The sequence below is a fragment of the Microtus ochrogaster genome, chromosome 19 (genome assembly GCF_000317375.1).
Source record: "Microtus ochrogaster isolate Prairie Vole_2 chromosome 19, MicOch1.0, whole genome shotgun sequence".
Classification (NCBI taxonomy): Eukaryota; Metazoa; Chordata; class Mammalia; order Rodentia; family Cricetidae; genus Microtus; species Microtus ochrogaster.
Genome location: NC_022021.1, coordinates 2,110,483 through 2,122,054, shown reverse-complemented (window position 1 = coordinate 2,122,054; position 11,572 = coordinate 2,110,483). Strand labels below are relative to the sequence as shown.

The 11,572-nt window shown below is 41.1% G+C and overlaps 2 protein-coding genes across 3 annotated transcripts in view; one reads left to right on the top strand and one right to left on the bottom strand.

Annotated features, from left to right (window-relative positions):
• The window catches only part of Utp15 (UTP15, small subunit processome component), a 21,457-nt gene extending 14,853 nt beyond the window's left edge, over window positions 1-6,604 (bottom strand). Inside the window, exons 1-6 of one of the 2 annotated variants that reach the window (XM_005356441.3) lie at window positions 6,481-6,604; window positions 5,616-5,774; window positions 3,466-3,636; window positions 1,886-1,978; window positions 1,611-1,795; window positions 151-329 (exon numbers count right to left, since the gene is read on the bottom strand). In XM_005356441.3, coding sequence (XP_005356498.1) covers window positions 151-329; window positions 1,611-1,795; window positions 1,886-1,978; window positions 3,466-3,555 — 547 coding nt within the window. In that variant the 5' untranslated portion in view covers window positions 3,556-3,636; window positions 5,616-5,774; window positions 6,481-6,604. The remainder of the gene's footprint in view (window positions 1-150; window positions 330-1,610; window positions 1,796-1,885; window positions 1,979-3,465; window positions 3,637-5,615; window positions 5,775-6,480) is intronic. The other variant, XM_026783796.1, reaches the window with a different exon arrangement.
• An 82-nt stretch (window positions 6,605-6,686) lies between these two features.
• Window positions 6,687-11,572, top strand: part of Ankra2 (ankyrin repeat family A member 2) — a 12,106-nt gene continuing 7,220 nt past the window's right edge. Inside the window, exons 1-3 of the mRNA XM_005356439.2 lie at window positions 6,687-7,262; window positions 9,527-9,907; window positions 10,847-11,005. Coding sequence (XP_005356496.1) covers window positions 9,619-9,907; window positions 10,847-11,005 — 448 coding nt within the window. The 5' untranslated portion in view covers window positions 6,687-7,262; window positions 9,527-9,618. The remainder of the gene's footprint in view (window positions 7,263-9,526; window positions 9,908-10,846; window positions 11,006-11,572) is intronic.

Genomic DNA, 11,572 nt, shown 5'->3' with positions numbered 1-11,572 from the left:
ATATATATTTTTTTTATGGTGCTGAGAAATGGACCTAGGGTCTCATGCATACTAGGCAAGTGCTCCACCACTGACCCCCATCTATTAAAGAAAATTTAAATCCCTCCATCCTAAAGAATCTATAGCAATAAAGTAGAAGCAATTACCAACCTGTTACAAAAAGGTCTGGGTTCAGTTTGCTAGCACAGCCACACCTCACATAATCAGAATGCTCTTTGAATGTCAGAATTTCTTTGGAGTTTGGAATGTCCCATAATTTAACTGTATAATCATCAGCTCCAGAGACCACATGATACTTGTCAGCTGTAAAATCTACCGTATGAACTGCTCTGAAAGATCAAAAACAGATTACAAAAAGGGAAGAACTCCGCTGCTTGCATCTTCTAACATAAAATGTTCCTTCCTAGATTAAAAAAAAAAACAAATGAAACAAGCAAAAAGAGTCCTAAGGCCAACAAGAGAGCTCCCTGGGTCAAGGCACTAGCTGCCAGGCCTGACGCCCGAGCTCTGTCTCTGGGACCACCGTGATGAAAGGAGAGAACAACTCCTGAATGTGTCCTGACTCCACAGGCATGTGCACACCCAAACACACACGATAAGTAAATAAATACTTAGCTTCAGAAAATAGAAAAGATTTATGAAAGAAAAAATAAGAGAAAAATGGGTGTTTGTATGTAAATGTAATACTATGTCCCAAAGTGTGATACCATGTGACTATTAGGTTAGCAAGAATATTACATAACAGAATACAGTCATTAGTGAAACAGGGTTCTAAATGTTGCAACAAAGGTAATTTTTTAAAGTTTTTTATTTATTTATTTACTAATTATATAGAATTATGTTTTATCTGCATGGGTGTCTGTGCACTACACGCATGCCTGGTGCCCTCAGATGTCCTGGTACTGGGCTTATAGACAGTTGTGAGCCACCATGTGGGGGCTGGAAATTGAACCTCTGCGAGAGCAGCAAGGCTCTTAGCCACTGAGCCATCTCTCCAGCTCTGCAAAGGTACACTTTTTAAAACACAACAAAGAGCTCTTTGAAAAGACTTGAGAAAGACTAGCTATGAAGAGTTTCTGTTTTGAGTGTTTCAATGATGGGCACAAACATCCTGACAGTTTGCAGTTAAAAAAAGAAAATAAAAAGAAACACTTGGATATTTTATATCAATAGCAGATTTCGGCAATGACTCTAGTAATCCTGAAACAAAAGTCAGAAACCTGAATTTATCAAGGGGCAAATACCAGAAATCAAAGAAAACAAAGGCAGCATGACTTCAGCTAAGAGGGTCTGAGCCAGCCGAGCCGACAGGATCACTAGAGCTGGAAGGCTGCTGTTAGACCAGTGGTTCGCATCTTCAGCTGGTCACAGGTCCCATTGAACCTCCTAGACAAGACCACTTTCTAAACACCACACACAACTCTTAGAGCAGTCACAAGTTCTAGAAACTGAATGGCAGAACTCAGGTTAAGTTCTTTCTCTGAGAAAACAGAAAATAAAGTACATACAGGCATAATCTTCACACAACCAATGTTTATCAAAAGCATGGGGCAGAGTGCTCAGGAGAAAAAGAACAAATGAAAACAAAAACACATCAAACTGGCTCTTACTTCGTATGGCCTTCAAACTGCCTGAGGGGAGCCCTCCCACTGATATCAAAAAGTTGAACTACACCATCTTCACTGCCAGCGACAAGCAATTGACCATCCTGTCGAAAAGTCGCACAGTATGCTGTGTCCTTAAAACGGGAAAAGGTTTTTATGGGTTCTTGAGAGTACCGGCCATAAATGTGGATCTGTAAGAAAAAAAGCAGCATTTCACTAGATGGCCCAAGCTCAGCAGTAAATCCTACACCAAGAACAAAGATGCTCACTATTGTACTTACTCTCGAAGACGCTGTGACTGCATAGTTATATGGAGGCTGAGGAGAAAAGTGCACTTTGGACACTGCACCAAATTCCTTAATCTGAACAGGAGTCTGAACGAAAAACAAGAGAGTATTGGCAGAGTTAAAAACGCGAGATACACACAGAATTACGCTATTTATCCTTCAGACCGTTTCTTTTTGTTCTAAGTACTAATTAGTAGGCTGTGTTTAGAGAAATATGAGGGAAAGAGGAAGGGTAAAGAGACAGGAAAGTGAAACAACACCCATCCTGCTGCCCATCCCATACTACCCCTTTGACACTGTGGAAGATAAGCGCAGCTGGAGAGCCACATCCCGCTGTCTCAGTGGCTAACTTTACTCCAATGCCCAAGAGAAAGAAGAGCTAAGCCTGTATCTACCAACTATGATTCTAAGTTAATAAAAAGATGACCAGACCATAAAACAGATCTACATCTTTCTGCACCCACTAACCCACCTTAGCAATCTCTGCATATAAGCAATAAATTTACATTCCATTTTTATAAAGATTCACCGTAATTTACAGTCAGTCCACATCCAATGGATATAATTTTCAAGAATTCCAATATTACATTGGATACATCAATAAATATTTTTACATGTCTTAGTACGCTTTAAGCCATGAGTACAAAGCAAAAACAATGTTTTTATAAAATCATGACAGCTACTGTCAATTGCCCTTTTCAATTCTTTTTTATTTGTCCCAATATTACAGAATCAACAGAATCTAAACTGTTATCTCAATTGGTTTTATCTTGTGGGTTTTTTAAATCTTATTTGTATTTATGTGTATGTGTATATCTGCTCGTCTAAATGTGTGAAATGCCTGCTGAGGTTAGAAAGATACTAGATCCCCTGGAACTGGAGTTAAGAGCAACTCTAAGCTGCCCAATGTGCTGGGAACTGAACCCAGGTCCCCTGCAAAGGCAGCAAGTGCTTTTTATTTCACGTGACTGAGACTACCTTCAACCTCCCTGAGTGAGTAAGGATGACTCTGAACTTAGCATCCTGCCTCCACCTCTCAAGTGCTGGGATTACAGGCATGTACCACTAAATAGGTTTGTGCAAGGATGGAGATTGAACACAGGGCTTCATGCATGCCAGGCAATTATTCTACTAACTGAGCTATAGCTGTTTTTAGTCTGTGAGTAAGGCTCAGTCTCTTTATATTTTTATTATTAGATTATATTTCATTTCCCCCAAACCTCCTAGTTCTAAACTTTTTCTAGTTTTCTAGGTTCTCAATCTAAACAAAACTAAACAAAAAACATTCCAAGTCTTATTAGAAAGTACAGAGAAGCTAATTTCAGAGTAAGAAAAAGCAGGAAAGTCTAGAGTTTCATTTGCCATAACACACGTCCTGTGTTAAGCATCTGCATGGTTAGTATAATTAAGTGGTATGGACTTTTACATGAAGCACTAAGATAAAACAGATACCAAATTATCCACCTAAACTATTAGTTTAGTTAACGGTTCTGCCAGCATAAGCTGGAGAAACAGACATAAACAGATAAAGAAATGTGCAAACTCCGCCTCCCTCATCTCCTCTCGTACTTTACCCTATAATTTCTCCAGTACAGAGTGTCTTGGGTGATTTTTTCACCAAGTACAGGATATGTCTGAATCGCTACAGGTTTATAACCGGCCATGATTTCATAGAGTTGAGCTGTTGTCCAGGGGTCAACAGTCTGGAACTGATGTCAGGATAACTGCAGGACTCTGGCTTATGCCTGGAAGAAGAACATATTTTAAAACACATATTGTTTATAAACGTTCACATACAAGTATGAGTTTCCTTCCACTTTCTTCCAAAAGGCTATGTGGAACTTCATAGATTAATGACCAGTAAATCATTTCACTGGAACTCTAGAAGAGAGAGACACTTGAACAATATAGACCAGGGTACCACATCACACCATCTGTACATATTGGCTGTATATGTGTGTTCTCAAACCTCCAAGACCAGTCTGCAACTCTTGAGAAAAAATATGACTCAGCCTTCCAAGAGTCAAACCAGAAAAGCATGCAGACCTAGAATACTCATTTCCTTGGCAAAAGAAATAATATAGAATTAGAAATATAGTTATCTCTACAGACTTGACTTCCTTTAAAAAAAATGTAAAGAAGGAAAACAAAGCTAATATTTTAGTGTAGACACAATGAATTTAGGAATAATCTTCTGACATAAGACATAAAATTAAATGTTAAAAGGTTTAAACTTCAGGATAGAAAACTGAAATAGAATAAACTCAAAATGGTAGAATAAGATTTTAAAAACAAATTCAAGCTCTTTACATACAATGACACCAAAGTATCTTCTGTGAAGCACCCAACTGAAGACAGCCAAGTCTACCAGATATGGTTCCAGCGATGCTACTTTTCATCCACCCTGAAAAGCCTGCAAAGACGCCATCAGTAGCACCAAAACAAACAGTATGACATGCTCTGACTGCTGTTTTGATTCAGCAAAGCAAACTAAGATTTAAGGGAAAAACTTCTCTATTCAATAAAACACCTACAATGTTTAAGAGAGTATTCAAAACACTGGGAATACCAGGACAATAAACAGACATGATCTAAACCTTCAAATACCCGAAATAACTGGGCCTATCAGGAGTCTAGACTCAGCTTTCCTCCTCATTCCTAAGAAGAATCAAAGAAACATCAAGGTCTCATCCCGCAGTGGCTTCTTTGTGTGCACGTCTGTGTGCAAAGCTAAAGTCTTTCTCTATGGTGCTGCACCTTATTTCCGAGACAGGATGAGGTTTCTCATTGACCATAAAACTCACCAACTGACAATTCTGCCAAGCCAGTGAGCCTGGCTAGCAAGTCTGGGAGATCCTTTTGTCTCTGCCCCCCAGCACTGGAATTTTAGGCACACTCCAAGCCCTCCTTTTTACCTGGGTGCTCAGGATTTGACCCCATTATAATTCACTAAAACATCTCCCCAGCCCTTAATCTCTCAAATATTTCTAAACCTAGATTCCACTTAACCCAAGTTCAACTGCACTTACTCGTGTCTTTTTGATTATGGAATAGAAACATTGCCATTTGAAAGTCTCCTCAACTCCTGTATCCATCTTCCAAATAGTTACCAGTGTCGCTACAAAACTGAACACTGTCCAGAAAATGAAGCCCTAGCTTCTTAGCATGCAAGGTTCCATTTGCTCTGGCCTTTTAAGTGTCATCTCTTGCTATTACCAACTGTTTATGGTTCACTAAACTTGGCACTCTCATTCCTTCTGACTTCAGCATGTGCTCTCAACCAGGAAGGACCTTTCTCCATCTACCTTCTATTTAAGATTGCCACAGGAAATCAGACTGTCCTTCAGAAATCCCTCTCTGCCTTCTGAGATTGGGTGCTCTCTCCCACGATCCTTTTTGGTTCTATTTCTGTAAGTGCACTTAGTCACACCGCACTGTAATGGCCTCTTTTTCCAGTTAAATAAAACAATATACTGGAAATATTTGTTTGGAAAAATGCTCAAACGATGATCTTTTTATAAGGGGGGTAGGAGCATCGTGCACATTCCTATTGGAAAATATAAAATCAAAATCAATAGTGGTCTATAACAAGAACAAAGCTGTACAGCGGGCATTCAAAAACACTCTCCATCAAGGGCAAGATGGTAAATATTTTAGACTTGGCCAACCAACAAGCAAATACATACATTTCATATAATATATATTAATATAGTTAATGACTTACAAGAAAAATTTACAGTGTTTACAGTAGGCTTCCCCAATAATCAGATACAATCTTTGGTCTTGTCGTTGTTGATTGGGAAAGAGAGTAGAATTCTTTGAGGTCAAGGGCTACTTCATTTAATTCCAAGCCCAATCACTCTACATAGGGCACGATGTTTACCTGTTAAAAAAAAATTTGTTTTAGTTCACTAGATACGCAAAAACCTGCATTGTTTAGATCCAAGGAAGAGTACCTCATAAGTCTATTTTTTCAAGAAATAAAAGCGTCTGGAAGGAAGAAGTGAAAAGCAGCGGTGACCTGCTAGATTGCAAAAATGAAGAACGGCGTTGGTGGGACGTGTGCGGGAAGACAGTGCAAACAAATAGCGAGATGTCATGACAACGAATGGAAGCCGGAGCCAGAGCCTAAGAAAACTGGGGTTCACTGAACAACAGGCATTACTACAAAACAAAACGTTCAAATAAACTCTGTAATTAGAGCGGTGAGCACACAGAAGAGGAAGCTGTTTACTTCCACCTGGAAAGAGTATGCCAGTTCAGCGGGGTCTGTGAGCATAACGTGACACGATGGGCATCAAATGAGCAGGGCAGAGGGAGACGAATACCCAGCCATTCTCCAATCACTAGGACACAATTCTGTCCTTGGTTTTGGAGAAGAGCAGGTCACTCCAGGGACTGTCAGCGGCGGCTAGGAGAGCGACTACGGAGAAACAAACAGAGCCTAGGCGAAATTAAATCGCAAGGACCCTCGGAGGCAGGTAAGTTCGGTGATCTCCTGCGGAGCCTGGGCAGCATGTCCAGCATGTCAGAGATCACAGTGGGACCTGAGCAAGCCTGCGCCGCCACCGGGAACCACCATCGCCTACCTCCGCGGGGCCCTGCGGGTCCGCCGAGGCACCCCGATTCCCAGGACGACTCCCCTGACTTCGCCAGCTCCCTACAGGAGATGTGTCTGAAGCACTTGCTCAAACTCACGCGGACGCTCCAGGAGCCGGAAACGCACAGGCGCAGGAGTGCGTCGCGGGCAGATGACGTAACGGCGCATGTGCAGAAGCGGTGCGCGACCCAGAACTACAAGAAAGAGCGCTGGTAGGTGGAGCACCGAGGAGGGATCCCGGGCCTTTCTCTGGTGACCCGGAACAGAGAGGACCCGTACTGCTCTGAGAGCCTCGGCTGCGGAGCGCAAGGGAAGCAAGTAGAAATCCCCGGAAGTCGTCTCGCCTACGCTGAATGCTCTGGGCTTTTTCCAGAAGAGGAAAAAATAGGAAGTGACGTCTAGGCCCGAAGCAGGCCGGGTTTGCGGACCTTTACCGATCGGCCAGGTCGGACCTTTACCGGGTCCTGGCCCCGGCCGGACCGGAGCATCGCCTGCTGTCTGGGTGGTCGTGCCACCCGCCGGACGGTCCCCTGTCCCGGGATCTGCTCGCCACGCGAGAGCGAGCTCTGCCCGCGGAGACAGAGCGGAAACGCCCTCCGGGACACCTGTCGCTTGTGAGACAGCTTTCATTTAAAATATATATAGCACCTTTCTCCTCTCGTGGACAATTTCAAGAGTTAGGAAGAACGCGGAGCCCCTGCGGTTAGCTTCGCCGGGGTCGGTGCCCACTGCCCGCGTTTAGATTCCCTAAGCTTCCCTGAGCTCTGGCAGGTGAGCCTACCTACCCTTTTGTGTTAACTCTTTCTCGTCCTCTGTCATTTCGTTTTTCCCTCTCCTGTATTTCACGTTTTGGCATATCAACGTCTTTGCTTCTCTCTGGAGCAGAATCTAGATAAGCGTTCCCTCTGCATTCGCTGTTCTCCCCTCAAAGTCGGTAATTCCGCATGTTGAAACCTTGACTTGTCCTAGAGGGGCTGCAAAGAACATTAGAGATGGCTGTTTTTACTCGGTTTCATAAATGATCGAGTCTCGTGAAATTTATACAATTTGTGTTCTAGCACATCTGATTAGTGCGTGTTGAGAATGGAGAACCAGATCCAATTAGAAAAATGTGAGAAAGGAAATGTAAAACATGGTTGAAATTAAGATCAGAAGACATGGAGCACCAGGTAGGTTTTGTGTCCTGTGGCTCCGGAAGAGTGGTTTTAGCACCAGGCGCACGCCTTTAATCCCAACACTCCTGGGACAGAAGCAGGCATATTACAGTGCGCTCTAGGCCATTGAGCGACTATAAAGTCAGACCTTGTCTCAAAAAAAAAAAAAAAAAAGGCCTCCATCTGTCCTCCTTAATAGGAACTTGAAGGAAGCTGTCAAAGGAATACGTGCCATCCCCTCAGGGAGATGGCAGGCGGGGTTGGAGGTGGGGAGGGGGCGGGTGGGATTGCTCTCAACCCACCAGTGCCTAGCAATAAATGGTTCTTCATGCGGTGTCTATTTAAAAAGACTCCGTCTTCTCTCTATGTCTCCATCACTCAGTCAATGAACTAACTTTCTGTCTGGTTCTGACAAAATGTAACAACTTCGTTGATACTTTTTCTGACTATAGTGTGTTTTCATTTCTCCCCTGGGAGTTTTCTATTCTTTCATTGCTGCTTATTTATTTAATGGGCGCAGTGCTGGAGTTGGTAGAGCAGAGTGTGTCCCAGGATTCCTCTGAGGTGAACATAATTACCTGCCCATTCTGCTCAGAAAATTGTAATGAGGGTCAATCTGTTTTTATGAGTTTTTTGAAAAAGGGTTTCTCTGTGTATCCCCTTGGCTCTCCTGGAACTCACACTGTAGAACAGGCTAGCCTCAAACTCAGAAATCGCCTGCCTCTGCCTCATGAGTGCTGGGATTAAAGACGTGCACCACCACTGTCTGGTTATTTATTTGTCTCTTTTAAGGATTTTGGGGTCTTTGATTTTGTAGCTCTGACTGTCCTAGAACTTTCTATGTGGACCAGGCTGGCCTCGAACTCCCAGAGATCCCACTTCTCTCTGCCTTCCAAGTGCTGAGGTTAAAGGTGTGAGCCATCACACCTGACTTGTATACTGTTACTCATATGTATGTTTTCAGGACTATTCCACCTATTCCATAACCAGTTGGTGTGCATGTCTCTGTGGAAGACTGCTTTCCTGCCCTTTAGTGCTTCATGCACAGCAGAATCAATCTTTTGAAATGATTTTAAAATTAAAACTGAACAGTGGGCACATGATTAATTCATTTTTCTCTTAATTCCAAGTACTTCTGATCATTGCACATTGAGCACCCTTTCAAAATGTCCAAGGTGCAATGTGCTGTCACATGACAAAAACTAACTGGATGTTTATTTCTTCCTGTTTCAAGGAACTATGTATTTAGGACTGTTTTTTATCCTGTGATGCCAGTCCATAATCTTCAGATTTTATTTTTTGTTTAAACTCACATGAAGTTGTTTATGTTTACTCTGGAAAAAAAAAAGCTGACAAATATACTTTTGATTCTTTAAAAGTAAATTTTGTAGGCCTGGAGAGATGGCTCAGTGAGTAAAGACACTTGCTGACCAGCCTGATGACCTGAGTTCAGTCCCTGAGACACACATGATAGAAGGGATTACATGCATCCTGTGGCCCATGTGTTCCCACACACATGCAAACAAATAAGTGTAATAACTAACTTTTAAGTAAGTTTTGTAACATTTGGCAATAGATATAGGAAAGGGTAGAAACGACTGAAATGTGTTGGACACAGTGATGGAGGTATACTGTATTTCCTCATCCTTTTCCAGGATCCTGTGAATTAATGGCGGTATCTCTTTTTACAAATGAGACTTTGTCAGGTTCAGTAACTCATACACATCACACAGCTAATGGCAAAGCTTGAGTTTGTAGGCAGATACCTACCTCTGAATGTTGTGTACTGTGTATTTGTTTGGATGTGTGGCTGAAAGCAATTGCAGGTATATGTTCATAAGTTAATATGCTGCTTTAAATTTTCTAAATTTTTCCTTACAGATATTTTAATATCCCAATTCCAAGAATATACTGGATCACACCCTTGAAACACCAAGAAGAAACTATGAAGAACTGCTTTAATTATTGAAACCATGGCTACATCAGCAAATCTGGACATTGGGGCCCAGCTGATCGTGGAAGAGTGCCCCAGCAGCTATAGTCTCTCTGGCATGCCAGACATCAAAATTGAGCACCAGCTGGACCCAAACTCAGAAGAAGGGTCAGCTCAGGGTGTTGCCATGGGAATGAAGTTCATATTGCCAAACCGATTTGATATGAATGTATGTTCTCGATTTGTGAAGTCCTTAAATGAAGAGGATAGTAAAAATATTCAAGATCAAGTGAACTCTGACCTGGAAGTGGCGTCTGTCTTATTTAAAGGTTGAAAGTTATGGTCCAGCTCCCTACATTCCCTTTCATTTCCTGGAAGTTATGGTCCAGATCCCTACATTCCCTTTTCGTTTGCCCAGCTCCATTTTGGTTTCTCTGCCATGAGATCAGAGCTAACAAAGAGCCTGAAAGTCATCTTTTAGGAAGATTTTCTAGAATCTCACAGAAACCAGCATGAAGTTTCTGTTAATTTTCAAAAATATTCCTTGTCTAAGCAGGTGTAGTGATGCATGCCTTTAGTTAGTCCTGGCACTTGAGAGGCAGAGGCAGGTGAGTTCAAAGCCAGCCTAGTCTAGATAGTGAGTTCCAGGCCATCCGGGGATACACAGTGATACCCTGTCTCCCAAATAAATAAAATCTTTGCCTGACCTTTATTTACAATTTCCCTAATGCAGTTGTTCTTAGTTGTGTCTTTTTATTTATTTATTTCTTGTTTTTTTGAGACAGTTTCTCTGTATAGCCCTGACTGCCCTAGAACTAGCTCTGTGGACCAGGCTGGCCTTGAACTCTCAGAGGTTCACCAGTCTCTGCCTCCTGAGTGCTGGGATTAAAGATGTGCACCACCACCACCCAGCCTACTTGTATGTTTTTAAATAAAAGAACATTATTCCTTTTCTTTTTTTAAACTTTGTTTACTATTTCCTGTTTCATGACTAATTTACATCTGCTTCTACTACTTAATTCAGTGATCTGTCAGCATACTTTAAAGTTGCTTTGTAATCTGTTAATCTTAAAGCTAGCCTCAATAAAATTTTTCAACATTGATTTCTTTGTAGAACTTACACTGTAGTAGTATAGACTAATACAAAATTAGTCCTGATAAACACTTGAATTGAAGCTGTTAAACCTCATACATTTTTTTCATGCGAACATTGACACTTTTATTAGGATGCTTTGTCATTAAAATACTATTTTAATTTGTTTATTTAGCTGAGTGCAATATCCATACATCTCCTTCTCCTGGAATTCAAGTAAGGCATGTCTACACCCCTTCTACGACGAAACATTTCTCACCCATAAAACAGTCTACGACTTTAACCAACAAGCACAGGGGAAATGAGGTCTCTACCACACCTCTGTTAGCAAATTGTAAGTATGTGAAGAATGTTCTGAAGTATTACTGCTAGTGTAATTAACTAATGCAGTTACATATTAGGAGTTTGGCTTTGAAGTAGTAGTTTCACTAAATTTAAACAATCTAGTTTTAAAAGCTTAAGTGATAGATTCACTTTAATAAGTTGAAACTTTTTAATGTGTTTTTATATGTTTCACTGTTATATCTATGCGAACAAATACAGTTTAAAATATTACTAAAACCTTTATAGTTTTACCATAAAGAAGTGCATTACTGTGAATTATTTATAAATTAAGATATCAATGTTTTTGTATTCTTTGGGTTTCATGTTTAACTTATATAATGTTTAATTTTGTAAATATGTACTTATTTCACAGATGAAGAAATATATTTTGTACTAAAAATTAAATAATTTCTACTGAAATGTTTCATTAATGTAAAATATGAAAGTAGCCTTTAAAAAACTTTGAGTGCTTAATCACACGCCTTTAATCCCAGCACTCGGGAGGCAGAGACAGGCAGATCTCTGTGAGTTCGAGACCAGCCTGGTCTACAGAGCTAGTTCCAGGACAGGCTCCAAA